The sequence below is a fragment of the Lepidochelys olivacea genome, assembly GCF_965140295.1.
Source record: "Lepidochelys olivacea isolate rLepOli2 genome assembly, chromosome: 7".
Taxonomy (NCBI): Eukaryota; Metazoa; Chordata; order Testudines; family Cheloniidae; genus Lepidochelys; species Lepidochelys olivacea.
The window spans coordinates 32423327-32441164 of NC_140417.1; the positions used below are offsets into that span (position 1 = coordinate 32423327).

Here is a 17838-nt window from a genome sequence, read left to right on the forward strand (position 1 = left end):
CTGTCTACCTTTACTGAAAAGAGAGGGTGGTGCAACAGCTGCAGAGCACCAAGCTGGTGCTATGCAAGGTGTACAAATGCCTCTGCGTCCCTCAGCTGGAAGGAGGTGCTGCAGCACAACCAGGTAGCTATTCAAGGTGGTGAGCACAGAGAAATACAGTAGCATCACAAATGACCAGTAGCAGGGAAATTTGTAGCCATTCTTCATTTCACTGGTTATGGCTGTCACCTCCAAGCCTCCCTCCTCCACAGAAGCCCTTCAGGAACCAGGATGGAGAAACTGATTGAGCTATTTGATCAGTGCAAAAATTGGTGCCCTCTCCGTTCTGGGACTGAATTTCATACTAGCACGTGATAGTGGAGTACAAGCTCTGGAGAGTGAAGTCCTCTCTATCTCAGCAAAAGAGCAAACGCCCTCCCCTGTACCTACAGGGGATCCAACTCTCAGGAGTTAGAGACGAACCAGCCCTTCAACCCTCCACAGGAGTGAGGCTGGAGAAAGGAGCCAGAGAGGGGAAGTGACCTGTTTTTCAGAAATGCAGAGCAGCCCCCAACTCATATGAAGTACAGGAGCTGGAGGTTCTCAGCACTGCTGGCACTGATAAAGGACTGTGAGACTGAATGCCAGACAATGGAAAGTTAAAAACAAAACAAAACACTTGACACTTTCACTTTCCTCATGGGAGCGAGGCTACTGGCAAGCAGAGTAAACAATGTTCTAGGAAATAGTACCTAGGAGGGCACTGACTATCAATCATTTGGGAGATCCCCATCCTATGACCACACCCATAGCCTGGGAACTGTGCTCCATGTTTCCAGGGGAAGGAAGAAAAGGCTACTGGAAGAAGTGGGAGGCGGAGTCAGTCTAGCTTCAGAAGTAGCCTTTCCCATTATATAGGATTCCCCTTCTCCTTGCTCTGGGGTAGGTGGCCCTCTAACACCAACTGTTCTGTACTTCTGACCATCTAAGGTACTTATCTGATCCCCATTAGGAGAGCCTGTGTGGCCCAGGGGATCATGCACCGGACTAGGACTCAGGAGAGTGGGGCTCTGCCACTGGCCTGCTGGGTGACCATGGGCAAATCACGTTTCCACTCTGTGCTTCAGAGTTCCCCTGAATGGGGGGGGGGGGGGGGGGTCATGATTCTGACCTGCTTTGTAAAGTGCTCTGAGATCTGCTCATAAGAGCCAGGGATTGCCTTTATTTGGGTGCCTTGAAGCCTCACCTCTTTTTCCTCCTCCCCATCATGAGGCAGTGTTGAGCTATTATCCCCATTGTCCAGATGGTGAAAACCGAGACAGAGTGGCCTGCCCAAGGTGACACCAGGAGTCTGTGGCAGAGCTGGGAATTAAACCCAGGTCTCCCAAGCATCCTCACCACTGGGCCATTATCCCACCACAGAAGCAGCTCTATGGACAGAGAAGAGAGGGAGGTGAGGGATGGTGTCTCCTGCATCATGAGATCAGCTGGGAGGAAGATTTCAGGGTCTGTGACTCCTCAGAGAGGAGCCCATTAGCAAAGCCAGCTGGCCCTCTTCAGTGACTAGCAGAGAACCACGGACCGAGGTAGACACGAAATAATCAGCCGCCAGCCCAAATGCTACTGAAAACAAGGATGTTTATTAGTCCCAAGCGTTGCCCCTACAGCCCCTACCTGTGTGATGCTGTACCAGGTGCCACCCACCAACCCCAGAGCCCTATGCCAGGGTGACAAATTTCACTCAAGTGCAGTTTGGGCCTCGGATGAGTGCTGGAGCCAGGTAGCCAATGGTCACTGATACAGCAGAAACAAACTGCTTTCAGAGATGCTAGGGTTCTGCAGAGGGGGCTGCCCCTAGTGCCGATGGAGTTCCAATGTGAAATGTCACGGCAGCTTAGCACCAGCTACACAGAACTAGCAGGCAATCCAGTTCTGGGTCCACACACAGCTCTGCTGATGCGCCTCAGTCCTGGCCCGCAGCCCTGATGCTATCCCAGGCTGGGCTCCACTTCAAGCCCCCCCCGCCCCAGCTCTGCCAATGCTCCTTAATCCCAACCCACAGCCGCCCAGCTATCCCAGCCTGACTCCCCCGCTACACAGTTCTGTCAAGGTCCTTCTCAATCCTGACACACAGTCCCCTGGCTTCCTCTCCCAGCTCTGCTGACCCCCCTCAATACCCATCCCAGACTCCTCTCTCACACAGCAGCCAATGGCCCCCAATCATGTCCTGTAGCAACACCCTCCACCTCCACTAGTCCATCCTGGGCTTCTCCTGAGCTGACACTAGCTATCTGGCCATCCGGGGGATGGAGTGGGGTGGGGTGCGGGGGGTTAGTTCATTGGGGAGCAGCAAAATAAACTCAACCCGTCTCATGTAGCTCCTATAGTCAAGTTTAACCCAGATCTCTAAAGGAGGGAGGCTTTATAGTTACTGCTGCTCAGAGCCTCCTAGGAAGTTAATGTATTCCACTGCTCCAACCCACAAAGCACTGAGCTCTAGCCTTCTACCCCGCCCTTGGCCTCCACACACACACCTACCAGCCTCAGGAGCAGCTCGCCATGCTCATCCAATGCAGAGGAGCCTGCAGTCCCCGCACTCCATTCTTCTCTGCTGGAGCCAATTGCAATGAATAAGGAGTCGAGACTACTGCTGAAGATACCCGGTGGTAGACACGCCTCTGTTCTCGTCCCACACACGAGCTCTGTTGGCCCCATCTCTGATGCGGGACCCCCCCATGTCAGGGGGCAGGGATCAAGGAGGGAAGCTGTGGAAGGTGTGGTGTTGGTCAAGGCCCCGGGTTAGACAAGGAAGCAAGGTGACTCCCACCTAGAAGCAGCGGTTTATTGATCTTTCTGAGGCAGAGAAGAGGCCCCACCAAATCTGAGCTGCCTTGGTATAGAGCGAAGATGCAAGGCTGCCCCCACCAGTCTCACCCAAACCAAAGGCTGCAGGAAGAATTTTATCACCCAGAAGGAAATTGGGACAACCTGGATCTTTACGCCAGAGAATTCCCTCCTGTCCCAACACCCCTAGATGGAGAAAGCATGCCAGCCTTACAAGCCGGCATCCCACCCACCAGGTGATGAGAGTTCTCAACACCTTGAAAGATCAATCCCACCCCAAGCACCAGTCGTGATCACAGGGAAAGACCTCTCCCAACTCCTAGCTCCATGCAGATCTCCCCGGGCAGAGCTGGGCCAAGGCTGAGTTTGCGCCCGTTGCCCGTTACCCAGCAGCCAGGAGGTGTGGAGAATCTCACCGAGCAGGGAGCCTTCCGACAGCATCCAGAGCACTGTGGCAGAGATGGAGCTCGCTGCTTTCGGAGAACAAGGGATGGTGAAGTTGGGCTGGGAGGGAAAGAGAGAGAGACAGAGAGAGAGAGAAGGCCCAATCCGCTCTGCTCTAGGAGAGAGTAAGAAGAGAAGAGAATTTCAGCTGGAGGCTCCCCAGCTCCAGGCTTCCTTTCAGTTCTCGTCGTCACCAAGCCGTTCCACACACGGATCATGTTGTGGGTGGTCTGTTGTGCCAAAGGCCTGGGTTTACCTCAATCTGCCCCTTCCTGTTCAGGTTGATGAGGAAGAGGAGAGCGCACCCATTTTGATGCAGTAGTGCCAAGGAATTGAAGCTGGGAACTGTCAGCTGCCCTAGATCTGTATGTTCACCTTAGGCTGCATTCACCCCACACTGAGCCTGGGCTCATGGCACTAGTAGGGCCACCTAACCAGAGCCAAGGGTCTGTATTTCTTCAAGCAAGCAACCCTAATGTTACGTAACTTAGAAGATGAAGAATGATCTTAACGCTCAGGTGCAGGACTGGGAGTCAGGAGACCTGGGTTTGAGTCCCTGCTCTGCCAGTCTGTCTGCGTGAACTTGGCCGAGTCATTTAGTTGCTTTGTGCCTCAGTTTCCCCATCTGTAAAATGGGGAGAACAGCGTTGCCCTGCCTCACAGAGGTGTTGGGAAGATAAATCTATTCAAAACTGAGATGCTCACATACTGCGGAAATGATTCACTGCTTTGAAGACCAGAACGGCCCATTCTGATCAGCAAGGTTCACCTCCTGCATACTATAGGTCAGAGAATCCCTTTTCCTGCATCACTCCTGTAATTTGTGTGAGGTACAGTGCAGGTTTAGGAAAGAGAGCCAGTCTTGACTTAAAGACTCCAAGTGATGGAGAATCCACAACGTCCCTATGTTCACTGACTAATTCCTCTCGGGGTTAAAAATCTGTCTTATTTCCAGTCTGAATTTGTCTCGTTTCAACGCCCACCGATTGGCTCTTGTTCTGCCTTTGTCTGTGAGATTAAAGACTGCTCTACTCTCACATCTCCACCCCGGCTGCAGACAGTGATCAGGTCACTATGGGAACCATATAAAGACCTAAACTAGATTACCACAGTAAGGCAGGTGGCACATGTTTTCAGAACATAACCTCTCCGCGGCAGGGATTTCTAATACTACTTGACTCAGCATCAGCCAGTGGAGATCTTAACCAAACTTGAATCAACCCTTCCCCCTTTTATAGAGGAGATCCACAGACTTGCCCGGAGGTCAGTGCCAGAACCAGGGACCAGAACCCAGATCTTGTGCTGTCTGTGATAGAAGCACACGACTATTCCTTCCTCTTGGAGTGCGAGTGAAAGGGAAGGGGGGAGAAAAGCGCTTACCTCCTGCTTCATCTCAGGTTGGAGTCCCCATGGGTGTTTAAGGCTCACAGTGGTTAGAGAGAAGAGACTGGGAGATCTTCAGGGAATCCCTCAAGTCATCTTTCACCTCTGCTAGCAGGATGCTTGGTGGGTCCTCCAGAAATCCTGCTCTTCCCCTGACATGTCATCTGAGGCCAAAAGAGTTCCTGGTCTGGGGGTTACCTTGATGTAAGGTCTCTTTGGGATAGGGTCAATCTAGAATAGACGGGGGAGTTAGATTCACTAGCCCCTCCTTCCTGAGTTTCTAAAAGGATCTAGGGGCTTTGCACCCTGCCCTTTGGTTTCCCATTGGCCTGGAGGGGCTTGGGTTAACAGCTGGCCTTCAGCATAGAATGCACAGATTTAAACACAGAGCTCGGATGGTGCATGGCTGCCAGCTCCAAAGACTCTGGGGAGTCAGCAGACTTGACAGTCCCAACAGGATGGCTCAGAAGTCAGGCTGACAAATGTCTGTCCATGAACCGTACTGAAAGCAGATACCGTGCCCCCTCTTTGGATGGTTATGGAACTAAGACTTGCTCCCTAATGCTCCCCCACAGCCAGATCCAGACAGTTCTGACTGGACGCTCAGAGCGGCTTCCCCTGAGCTGCGGGCTCCTCCAAATCCTGTTCTTGGGATACATCATCCCACCCCCGCTTGGTCAGGGGATGGAAGCAGTCTGACCTTTGAGCCTGGGCTAAATGGCAATGATGCGTATACAGCCCTTTCCATTAGAGGCTCTCCAGGCACTGAAAGGCTCCCTCAGTCACACATGGGGAAACTGACACAGGGAGAGGAAGTGATCTGTCTACAAGCTTATAGTGGTAGACTCTCCCTGCTCTAACCACTACACCATTCCCCCCTGTACCCCACTCCCCTGCTCACAACATCATCTCCAATAAACACAGGCTCAAACACTCATCAGGAAGGTCTTTCTGCCTTACCTCAGTCTGCCATGGACAGATGCCAGAGGGAGACGTTTACCCTGTCGACTGTTTTTTTCTGATGCTCCCACTTCACCTCCCAGACGTGCTGCTGGGGGAATGAAAGGGTCTCTCTATCACTTCTCTCACACACCAGTGGTCCACCTAGTTCTGTATCCCACATCAATAGAAGGCATTACCCAATGCTGTACCAATGGGGGGTGCAATTCCTGGCCCCAGCCGGTGACCATGTTCTGCCCAGAGTCTGCTCCTAGGAGAGAAAGCAGCTCAAGCTGACTATTCAGCAGCACAATGGATTCCTATGCCATTATCTCTGGCAACTGAAGACAGCTACTAAAAAGCAAATGGAAGCAGTGTGTGCTAGCCCTAAGCGGATGCATGCAGGGGGATCTGGAATGACCAAAGCGATCCCCAGGCTGAGACATGCATGTGCTAAGGAGTGGGTCTGTCCCTAGATCTTCAAACCCAGTAAGGGCAGGAACACGAACTAGCCAGAGTACCTCACAAGGGGTGGGGTTGGGGTGGGGAGGTGTGGTGGAGCGCTTTAGATGGGTGGAGGCAGCATCCCCAGCAAGAAGCCAAGATCTCTTTGCACATGTAGTGCTTACCCAAAGATTTAAACACAATCTCTGCTGTGGGGAAACCGAGGCACAGGGAGGGGAAGGGAGTGGCTAGAAATAGAACCCATGAGTCCTGCTAGCCTTGCGCTCTCACCAGAGGGAGCCCTCTGGACTGCTGAATGGCTAACCCAAGAGCACCAGAAGAGGAAGAAGCGCAGGTAGGGGGCAAGGGGAGTGGTATATTCACTCAAGCTTGTAGTGGAGGCTTCATGCTTCCTTCAGCAGGGTGGTGGTTAAAGGCATTGCGCTGTCCTGAATCAGCTCTGCCTGCACCTTTGCAGCCGAGATCCCTTTCCCCCTTACGCCTCCGAGCACCGGGCTGTGTATGGAGAAAAAAAAAATCAATGGGGTGGGGGAGAAAGGGTTACAAGGTTAGATACCTGACAAGTGAGGTCTAAACAAATGTGTGTGTGTGTGGGGGGTGGGGGGGGGTGAGGAGTTGGCATCAACAACAGGAATAAACAGATAAGGGGCTTGCAGTAGGTCAGAGTTACAGATGCCCTGGCTAAGTTAGAGCAAAGGAATGCTGCGGCCAGAAGGCAGGAGGGAAACCCAGGCAGCCTGTGGGGTTGCTAACAAGGCACTCGCTGTGGGGAGGGCACATGGAGACGGGAAGGGAAGAGGGTCGCTCCATTAACTGAGGCAACTGCGGTGGAACAGGCAGCGTGATACGGTCAAGCGAAATTGGGGTGTCAGTTTTGCCATATGCCAGGCACAGAGGAGGGAGGCAGAAAAAGAAGAGCCGCACAGAGGGTTGGGCACAGTTAAAGCGACGCAGCAGCTGATTTGACGACGAGACGCCGGGAAGTTCTGTACAAGCTGTTTAATCATCAATGTAAAAAAATGAAAAGGGAAAAAGAAGCCGTGACACGGACAGAGACTTTGGATGCACCAAAAAAATCCACTTCCTTCTGTCATATTGAGGTACAGAAACAGAACAAGGCACCCCTCCCACCCTCCAGTCCTAGCTACGGATCTAGAGACACACATTTCAAAACTCTGCTCCGCAATGCACAACACAGGAAGACCGTGCCGAGGAATTAGCCAGCAAAAAATGAAAAAAGAGCACTGCAAGTTACAACAGTTAAAACTGATGAGATGGGAAGGGAATCAAGAAAGGATCAGCGCTGAATTATGAGGAGAACTGCCTTGGCCTTCAGTGCAGAATTGCAGGGGGCCAGTTCGTCACAGTGGGCGACAGATCTTCCAAACTGGGATTATTTTCTTAGAGACCGAACCAAACCAAAACATGAGGAAAGGAAACCAGGAGGGAAAGGGGATGAGGGGGGAAAGTAGAGAAAAGATGCAACCTAACAAACCTCGGAAAGTGGGAGCTTTGAAAAGACTGAAGGAAAAAGAAAGCAGGTTAATATCTTAATGGGGAGGGAGGGAGGCAGGCAAACTCACTTCTCGCCAGCGCTACTTGACCTTCAAAGGAAATCTAGGCTATATATATATATATATATATATATAAACACACACACACAAAAGGTTCTCTAGTTCATAGGAGCCTATTTACCGCCTTTCAGGAGGCATGGTAATCTCCATCCACTGTGGATGGCATCAGAGAGCTACTTTAGGGAGGAGTGGCACTCCCTTACCCCATAAAAAACTGTGCCAATAAGGAGTTCTAGGGCTAGTTTCTCTCCACCCCATGCCGCCGCCCCCCACCGAAGCTAAGATCTCTGGTCACTTACTACTATAAGCCCAGTCAGATTAGTACGTCTGGGCATATTGAGTGGCATAGCCGTTGCTGTATTTCTCATAGTACTCCCCTGCACTGTAGGTGGCACCCATGGTGTACTGGGAGTAGGTAGCTGCTGCTGCGGCTGCAGCCGCCACTGCTGCATAACCCGTTTGGTTGTACACTTGGCTGTATGTCTGGGCGGCAGCTGCGGCAGCGTAGGGATCAGTATATTGGGCCACCACAGCGGTCGTCCGCCTGCCCACAGGGCTCCTCTCTCTGTATGCGGTGGGGGTAGAGGGCGGAGGTGGCAGGGCCCTCTCGTATGCTGTCCTGGCAGTCATAGCCCGGTCGTAGAGCTCATAGGCATAGCGGTCGTAATATTCCCGGTCATACCAAGATCGGGGCGCATAGTGGGTATACGGAGGTGGTGGCGGGGGGATGCGCCCCCTGGGAAAGTAGTAGCTGGGGGGGGTTGGAGGTGGCACAGAGGTCCCCTTGGTTGTCTTGAGTGAGTTGTTGCTCTTGGACAGCGTTACAAAGATCTTTTGGTCCTCCAGAGGCATGTCGTTGAGGTTCAAGATGGCATCCATGGCTTCCCTCTCCTTGGCCATGTGGACAAAGGCATAGTTCTTTACAATGTCGCACTCCACCACCTTGCCAAACTTCTCAAAGAGCTCCTTGATCTGTGCTGTCGTGGCCTTGCTGGACACATTGCCCACATAGATCTTGGTGGCGTTACGGATCTTGGAGGTGGCGTACTCCACCGTCAGGTGGGCCCCGTAGAACTCCTGCTTGTGCAGCTCGCTGATGGCCTTGTGGGCCTCGTCCTCCTTCTCCATGTGCACAAAGGCGAAATTTTTCAGGATGTCACACTCATTCACCTGTCCATACTGCTCAAAGAGCTTCTTCAGCTCATCCACTGTGACAGAAGGGGAGACCCCTCCCACGAAGATCTTCACCATGGCGGGAGCCTGCACTTCCAGCCTGCAATGCTCTCGGGAATCACCCACGCAAACTCCACTGAGAGACAGAGGGGAGAAGAGTTATTTCCTGCTTACGTTCAAGCTATCACAGTGATACCAAGTAGGGCTGTCAACCGCAGTTAATGTTGCGTGAGTTAACTCAAAAAAATTAATCGCGATTAATCGCACTTACCACAATAGAATACCAATTGAAATGTATTAAATATTTTTGGATTTTTTTTACATTTTCAAAACTGATTTCAATTACAACATAGAATACAAAGTGCATAGTGCTCACTTAATATTTTTTATTACAAATATACACACTGTAAAAATGATAAACAAAAGAAATAGTATTTTTCAGTTCACCTCATACAAGTACTGAAGTGCAATCTCTCTATCATGAACGTGTAACTTACAAATGCAGATTTTTTTTTTTTGGATACATAACCGCACTCAAACAAAACAGTGTAAAACTTTAGAGCCTACAAGTCCACTCAGTCCTACTTCTTATTCTGCCAATCGCTAAGACAAACAAGTTTGTTTACATTGATGGGAAATAATGTTGCCTGCTTCTTATAATACAATGTCACCTGAAAGGTGTTGCAAGGTATTTACATGTCAGATATGCTAAACATTTGTATGCCCCTTCCATGCTTCAGCCACCATTCCAGAGGACATGCTTCCATGCTCGTTAAAAAATATAACTAAGTAATTAAATTTGCGACTGTACTTCTTGGCGGGAGACTGTGTGTCTCCTGCTCAGTTTTACCTGCATTCTGCATGTATTTCATGTTATAGCAGTCTCGGATGATGACCAAGCACATATTCATTTTAAGAACACTTTCATAGCAGATTTCACAAAATGCAAAGAAGGTACCAATGTGAGATTTCTAAAAATAGCTACTGCACTCGACCCAAGGTTTAAGAATCTGAACTGCCATCCAAAATCTGAGAGGGACGAGGTGTGGAGCATGCTTTCAGAAGTCTTAAAAGAGCAACATTCTAATGCAGAAACTACAGAACCCAAACCACCAAAAAGGAAAATTAACCTTCTGCTGGTGGCATCTGACTCAGATGACGCAAATGAATGTGCGTCAGTCCACACGGCTCTGGATCGTTAACAAGCAGAACCCAACATCAGCATGGAAGCATGTCCTCTGGAATGGTGGTTGAAGCATGAAGGGCCATATGAATCTTTAGCACATCTGGCACATAAATATCTTGCAACACCAGCTATAACCGTGCCATGCGAATGCCTGTTCTCACTTTCAGATGACATTGTAAACAAGAAGCAGGCAGCATTATCTCCTGCAAATTGTAACCAACCTTGTTTGTCTGAGTGATTGGCTGAACAAGAAGTAGGACTGAGTGGACTTGTGGGCTCTAAACTTTCACACTGTTTTGTTTTTGAATGCAGTTTTTTAACATAATTTTACATTTATAACTCCAACTTTCATGATAAAGAAATTGCAATACACAGTACTTGTATGAGGTGAATTAAATAAAATTTGTTTTTTACAGTGCAAATATTTGTAATAAAAATATAAAGTGAGCACTGTACACTTTGTATTCTGTGTTGTAACTAAAATATATTTGAAAATATAGTAAACATCCAAAAATATTTAAAATAAATGGTATTCTATTGTTGTTTAACAGCACGATTAATCGTGCTATTAGTTGCAATTAATTTTTTTAATTGCTTGATAGCCCTAATACCAATCTCTCTAGGGGTGAGGATGGTCTCAATTTGTGCTCGCTATGCTCTCCTAGATCAAGCTCTCCTGGGGTAGGGATGTGTCTGATTTGTGCTCTCCAAGCTCTCCTCAACCAAGCTCTCAACAGCAGGAGATGTGTCTGATTGGTACATCATAAATGTATGGCACTTTACCTAATACCTTATAACACCATGAATGTACTACAGTGATCAGCAGAAAACCCAGCTGCCTGCGTGGGGCTGACAGAACAAAGCTGGACTGGGAATCCTGTGGCTATTTTCACAGTTGCTTATGGAAGTGGATGGCCTACACAGGCTAGCAACTAGAGCGAAACCTGTAGTAAACCCGTAGCTGCTTAGCTTTGGCAGCATGCAGCCCAGACACACAACCTGCACCTCCTCCACTGGGGAAAACTCAGCCCGGCGATGGGTACTAGAGAAATGGAGAAGCCAGGCAGGATCTCAGACGCCTTCGCCACCTGCAGTGATCTCCCCACCTCCAGTGGGGCAGGAACGAGGGCTACAGAGGAGGAGCCTGGTGCCCTGGGCAGGGAAGGGGGCGTGGCTCGAAGCAGGGGACTGTGAACTTGAGGGACAGGCAGGAAACCCTTAAGCCTCGTGACCAGGCCACTCGGGGTCTTCATAGGGCCAAGGGCCTCTGCCCCTCACGGTGCTCCCCAACGTCCCTCAACGGTATCGCCCCCCGTGTTTCCCGCGGATACCATCCCCGCATGCGCACTGAGCACAAGCCAGCCCGGGGCCGTGATCCCTCGGGCTCCTTCCCGTCCCGTCCCGTTCGCCTGGGACTCACCGCGGAGGAGGGCGGAAGGGCCAGGAGACCTAAAGCAGCGCAGCTCCCGACGGAGGCCAGCTGTTCCCGCAAAACCACAGAAACAAGATGGCGGCGCTCACTTCCGGTCACCGGACCCCTGGGAAGTCCAGCTCCAGGCGCGGAAGTGATTAGGGCGCCGCCATATTTGGGACACGTGATGACGGACACGTGATCACCATCACGCTGCCAAAAACAATAACGAGGCGGAGGGAAAAAACACTGCTCCAGTGACGGCGGGACCATCGTGTAATCATTTGATCGCGGTCCCCCCTCCCCTCCCATTCCTGATAAAGCCGCATGGTGGCGCCGTCTTTGCCTCCTAGGATCAGGAAGCAGCAAGAGAGAGGCCGTCCTCCTCCCAGACTAGAACAGAGTTTGGGGCCACGTCTTGTGCCGGGCAGATCCCCTGCCCCAAGGAGACCTGGCTTAGCTGCTGGGTCTAGCCTCCCTACTCCGCCCAGCTCACTGCCACCAGCCTAGACACAGCTGCTGAAGAGTTTGGCAAGGCAGGTGGCTTCAGGTGTTAGGAAAAGTTACCAAAGCATAACCTGCCCTTTGGGTGGAGGTGTCACAGCACATGGCCCTGCTCAATGGCTAGTAGCAGACTAGGCTCAGGACGTGCTTGAGGATACAATTATTCTAGTGAGAAACAGCACAAACAAGCAAGGATGAGGGGTTGCTTAGCCTGTCTCTACTCCAGGAAGAGGGGAGATACCGCTGTCTGATAGCAGACACTGGCATACAACAAGGATGGTTTCCAACATAAACACACACGAGTGGTGAAGTAAGGATGTCTCAGAAGAGCAGGAATGGGGTATGAAGCCTTTCACCTTTAGTTTAGGAGCTCCAGTCTGTCTCTAGGAGCAAGGGGGGGAGGGCAGGGGAGAGACACAAACCGGCTCAGATTATTCCACCTTTAGTGCACTGATTTCAAATATGACCCATGTCAGGAGTGGCTGAATATAGGAATAGTTACTGCCAGACTGGACCAGCTCCGATATCCCGTCTCTGGCAGTGGCCAGTGTCAAACTGTTTTCCGTCTGACACTCGTTCAGTGGCCCCACAGGATACAACTTAATTCTCAGTCCCACTCCCACTGGACAGGCAGCCACAAAACCACCACCACTTTTATTAGCAGCCTCAGTTCAAGGAGCAAAGCGAGGAAAGGTGCCTCCTGGTGGTGGGACACAGAGACAACTTCAGTATCCACGTTATCACGTGTCCCACATATGGCGGCCCCCAATTAAAAGATGCCTATAGCTGAACATATGATCTTTCAAGTAACCACAGGTCTGGTGTTAACCTGTGACCCTAAAAAAATAACTAGCCTCTCAGCTTCCTTCACAACAGCACTCAGATATGCCTCACTCCTGAAAACCAGGGCCTGGGCCGTGTATAATGAAGGATTAGTGTTAGTAAAGCCCTTTAAGTGTTGATATGTGTCTAGGATTAGACACTTAAGCCGCCCCTCACCCCCCCTTTGCCCTCTGGTAGTTCGACACCCCTCCCCCAAATTCATCTGCTGGCTGCTCCCCAGCTCCATCCCTTCCTGCTCCAGCCACCCCGCCAGCACCCCACAGCCCCGTTCTCCTCTCCGGCCCCGGGGGGCTCTCCGCTCCCCCACTGACGGCTGCCCCCACCTGAACGGGGGGGGGAGGGGCCACTTCTCATTCACTCACCGGGGAAGCCCCAGAACCGGCGTCTTGCCTCCTCCTCACAACACGCCCCCACCAGCTACTTCTGCTCCAAACCAGAAGTCCGTCACTTTCTCCCCTTAAGTGTCCGAGTCCTCCCAGTGCAGCGCCATGTTACCTGGGTCATGTGATCAAAGGACTATTTTTCTCTCCCTCTTTCTCACGAGCACACACTTTAGTCTCCCTGCCCCTCCCTACACAATGGAGTTTCAGGGTGGAGGGGGAGCTGTTGGGGATGATGTGGAGCGAAATATGCCATAACATCCTGTTGGCATGGTGCCCACTTGGGATGAAATAAGTCATGGGCACACAGACCTGGAACACAGACTATGTGCTTTGCAGCATCAACAGGGTGTGAAATAAATCACTGGCCCATGGCATCACCACATGAAATAAGTCACCACAGAGCATCAGGGGTGTGTAAAATAAGTCACTGACCTGTGGCACCCCAGCATGAAATATATCAGCACGTGTTGCCTACATGACATGAAATAAGTCATTGGCTCATAGCCCTACAGCGCAAAATATGGGGAAAGCTGAGGAAGATGAGACTAGGAGTTTGAATGTCACCTCTTCTCTGTGCCCCATGTCAAATATGTAACAATGCAGAGTCAGGGTGGTGTGAAATATGTCACCACTCAACAGCAGCCTGAGCTGAGTCACTGATCCATGGCAACAGGGGTGTTAAATATATCACAGCACCACTAGGAGTTGCTGGGCCTCAGCCCAGTTCCCAGCAGGATGGGTGTCCCCATCACACAAATCCTTCACTGCAAATCACCCACACGTCACCATCACTCCCAGAAGCTAATGATATAGCTGTGCACCCAGTTACACCAGAGTCCTGCTGAATCAAGGCTATAGCATCTCTGCCTATTAATTACTATTATTATTATTACTACTAGTAGTAGTCGTATTTTTGTAGCACCAAGGAGGCCCAATCTTGGACCAGGACCTCAGCAGGACCTGTGCTAGGCGCTGTAAAAACACAGAACTAAGAGACAGTTCCTGCCCCAGAGAGCTGACAACCTCATTATAAAGAACATAAGAACAGCCATACTGGGTCAGACCAATGGTCCCCATTTGGCCAGTATCCGGTCTTCTGACAGTAGCCAATGTCAGATACTTCAAAGTGAATGAACAAATAGGGCAATTACAGAGTGATCCATCCCCTGTCATCCACTCCCCTTCTGGCAGTTGGAGGCTTAGGACACCCAGAGCATGGGGTTGCATCCTTGATCATTTTGGCTAATAGCCATTGATGGATCTATCCTCTATGAACTTATCTAATTCGAGAGACTATAAGATGGAGACAGACAGGGGAGTACAACCAATAGATACAGACAGACAGGGGGAGTACAAGGAAACAATGAAACAATACCAGTCAGCATGATGGTGTGTTGAGACCACAGAATAGCAGCCTAACCATTGCCAAGTTTTCTGTAGGACTCACAGTAGAAGAGAATTTTAAGGAAGATTTTGAAATAGGATAATGGAATGGAATGCTAAACTGTATTATACTGTTTTGCCACTAGGTGGCACTGTGCATAAACACCTGATTTAAAGGGAACCTTAGGTATAGTTGCCAGACCATTAAAGGATCTCACGATGAACATATCTGGTGTGTATAAACCAGCTCTGTGACCAGTCCATATCTGGTACAGAAAAACATGACATGGTGTCAGAAGTAAACTGAGAACAGAAACAGAAGGAAAACAGCAACAAAGGTTGTAGGATCTCAACAGCATGCCACTCTTCAATGCCCCAGAGAACTTCAACTTTGACAAACATTAAGAATGGACACACTGAAAACAATATTTTGCAAGATTTTGCATTGCTACCAAGCTGCACAAAGAAACTGGAGATGTACAGGTATCATTTATATTTTATGCTATAGGGAAGCAAGCAGAGCATATCTTTAAATCCTTTTAAAATGTGGTTTAAGAAAAAGCATGTTTCCAACAGAGAATTCAAGAACCAGAGAAAAATGCTGAATCGTTTAAAAGAGCTCTGCATACAGTGGCTGAAAACTGTGATTTTGGGATTGCAAAACATGGAAATATTAGAGACAGGCTGGCTATTGGGTTAACAGGCAAAAACCTTTACAGCAATTAAAAATAGATCTAACCCCACACACAGCTCTTCAAATTGCAAAATAGTCTGAACTGGTGAAACAGCAAAACCTAGAGCAACTTGACTACCTGAAAAACCTGAAACTAGCTTAGAAACTGTAAACAGACACTTGAGCATTAAAAGTTAGTATCATAAAACCACCTAGGTGAGAAGAGAAAACTCCCAGGCTAAGGCTATGTACACACTACAGCTTACATCAGTATACATTATGTCACTCAGGGGTGTGAATAAGCCACCCCCCAGAGCGAGGTAAGTTACACCAACCTAAGCACTGCTGTGGACAGAGCTATGTCAGTGGGAGAGCTTCACCGCTCACGGGGGCTGAAGTAAATAAGTTGATAGAAGAGCTCTCTCCCATTGACTTAGAGCATCTGCACTAGCAGCTCTACAGCAGCGCAGCTGCACCATAGTCTAAGAGGGACAAATTCCAGCCTACGTACATAAGGTGTGAAAAAAGTCATATCCAAAGAGTTTATACATGTCCAGCCAGAGGCACATGGTGTAATACAGGGATTCTCAAACTGGGGGTCCAGACCCCTCAGGGGGTCACTGAGGTTATACCTGAGGGTTGCAAGCTGTCAGCCTCCACTCCACCTGCTTTGCTTCCAGCATTTATAATGGTGTTAAATATATAAAAAGTGCTTTAAATTTATTATGGGGGGGGTCGCACTCAGAGGCTTGCTATGTGAAAGGGATCACTAGTACAAAAGTTTGAGAACCACTGGTGTAATACATGCATGAAATATGAACATTTTGCAGCTGTTAGCCGCACCAAAGCAGTCAGGGAGTTGATTCATATTACAGACAACCAAGAGCCATTGTTTCTGAGATCCACCTCTTGTGATGAAATAGAACCTAGCTGGAGAGTGAAGCTGAGTATTCATGGCAAGTCTATTGACTTTAAAATGGACTCAGGAGCTGACATCATAGTCATCTCAGAAGTGACTTACAATCACCTTCAACCCCACCCAGTGCTTAACTCTGACACAGCTCTGACTACCCCTGGAGGTATTTTGAATTGCATTGGGCCAGTTTACCACAGAAACAACTTACAAAGACAAAAACTATGCATTCAGAGTGCATGTGGATCAAAGGATCAAAGACAAACAACCTTTTCAGCCACAGTGTGGCAGCCATTGTGGGCCTAGTGTGAAAGGTGAAAGACCTTGATGGAGGACTTGATGACATTGGACATTTGAAAGGAGATCCAGTACAAATCAACTTAAGAGACAATTCTCAGCCATACAGTGTACAAGCATCACTACCAGAGAGACCATGGAAGAGACAGCTGCAGATTTATGCAAATTTAGAATTAATTATTTCCTAGCCATAGTGGACTATTTTTCCAGGTACATAGAAATAATGTACTTGAAAGACATAACATGTCTCAGTGTTATTGAGAAACTGAAGAGCACTTCTGCTCATTTCAGTATTCCAGAACAACTAGTGATGGAGAATGGATCACAATTCACTGCAGCAGCATTTAGATCATTCCAAATGAAGTATGATTTTGATCATATTACTAGCAGCCCACATTACCCACAAGTGAATGGAGAGGCTGCGACAGTGGTACAGACAGCCAAGAAAATCCTACAGCAGGAAGATCTAGTCCTCACTCTTCTGAGTTACCGATCAACACCAATAGCAGCTATTGGATATAGTCCAGGACAATTCCTGATGGGAAGACAATTCAGAACTACTGTTCCAACTTTGGAAAAGAGCCTCTCTCCAAAGTGACCAGACATGACGAGAGTAGCCAAATCGGATACAGATGCTTAAAGCCCTTATGAACACTTTTACAACAAATGTCACTCATTTAGAGAACTAACAGGTCTATAACCTGGTGACCATGTTCATGTCCAACTGGATGGAGAAAAAGGAAGGACAACTCCAGGTGTTGTAAAGAAAAATAATTCAGTGTCCAGACCATATGTAATCAAGCCTGGCAGTGGAGAATGCAACAGAAACCATCAACATCTACAGTTTGTTCCTCAGAATGAACAATCAACAGAGAACACTCCACGGATGGCAGATGCAGAAGAAGATTCAAGGATTCCAAACTAACCACAGCCACTTGTTGCAGCTAATGGACAGCCAGAAGACCACGCTGTTATATATTCAGGTTGTGTAACTAGAAAACCAGTATGACTAAGAGACACTTAAAAGACTGATACATACTGAATTTCAAAGACAATATGATAGTGTAAATATTGTAAATGTAGGAAAGTGGAACTTTAAAGGGGGAGCTGTAATGGGATGCTAAACTGTATTATATTGTTCTCCCACTAGGTGGCACTGAGTGTAAAATACCTTATTTAAAGCTAAAATTTAGCTATACCCAGCAGAGCATTCAAGGATCTTATGATGAACACATGTGGTGTGTATAAGCAGGGGCTGAGACCAGTCCATATCTAGTACAGGAGCACAACAGATAACGAGGTAGCTCTGGGGGTATTTGCCAGGAGTTCCTCCCAACCCTGAGGGGCAGCATTGGAGAAAGTATGAAGGTGCTTAGTTGAAAATTTAACAAGTGGGTGATGAAGGGTGCATCCTGGGCCAGTCAGAGGTGGGAGTCAACCTTTC

At 49.0% G+C, this 17838-nt stretch overlaps 1 protein-coding gene across 9 annotated transcripts; it reads right to left on the reverse strand.

Annotated features, from left to right (window-relative positions):
- Positions 1 to 1600: 1600 nt before the first annotated feature.
- On the reverse strand, positions 1601 to 13235 carry LOC311524346 (RNA-binding protein 4.1-like). Of its 9 annotated transcripts, XR_014712530.1 has the most exons (5): positions 11408 to 11514; positions 7928 to 8937; positions 6418 to 6549; positions 5790 to 5860; positions 1601 to 5701 (listed from the first exon to the last, which is right to left on the reverse strand). XR_014712530.1 is itself a non-coding variant. In XM_084635368.1 (3 exons), exon 2 carries the CDS (start codon positions 8877 to 8879, stop codon positions 7947 to 7949), a length of 933 nt encoding a protein of 310 aa, XP_084491494.1. In that variant the 5' UTR covers positions 8880 to 8937; positions 13108 to 13235; the 3' UTR covers positions 1601 to 6549; positions 7928 to 7946. The 9 variants fall into 9 exon arrangements, 2 of the variants coding, with proteins under 2 accessions (XP_084491494.1, XP_084491493.1); XR_014712531.1 differs by having other exon boundaries at positions 1601 to 5860; XR_014712532.1 differs by having other exon boundaries at positions 1601 to 5860; positions 6325 to 6549.
- Between the last annotated feature and the right edge of the window lie 4603 nt (positions 13236 to 17838).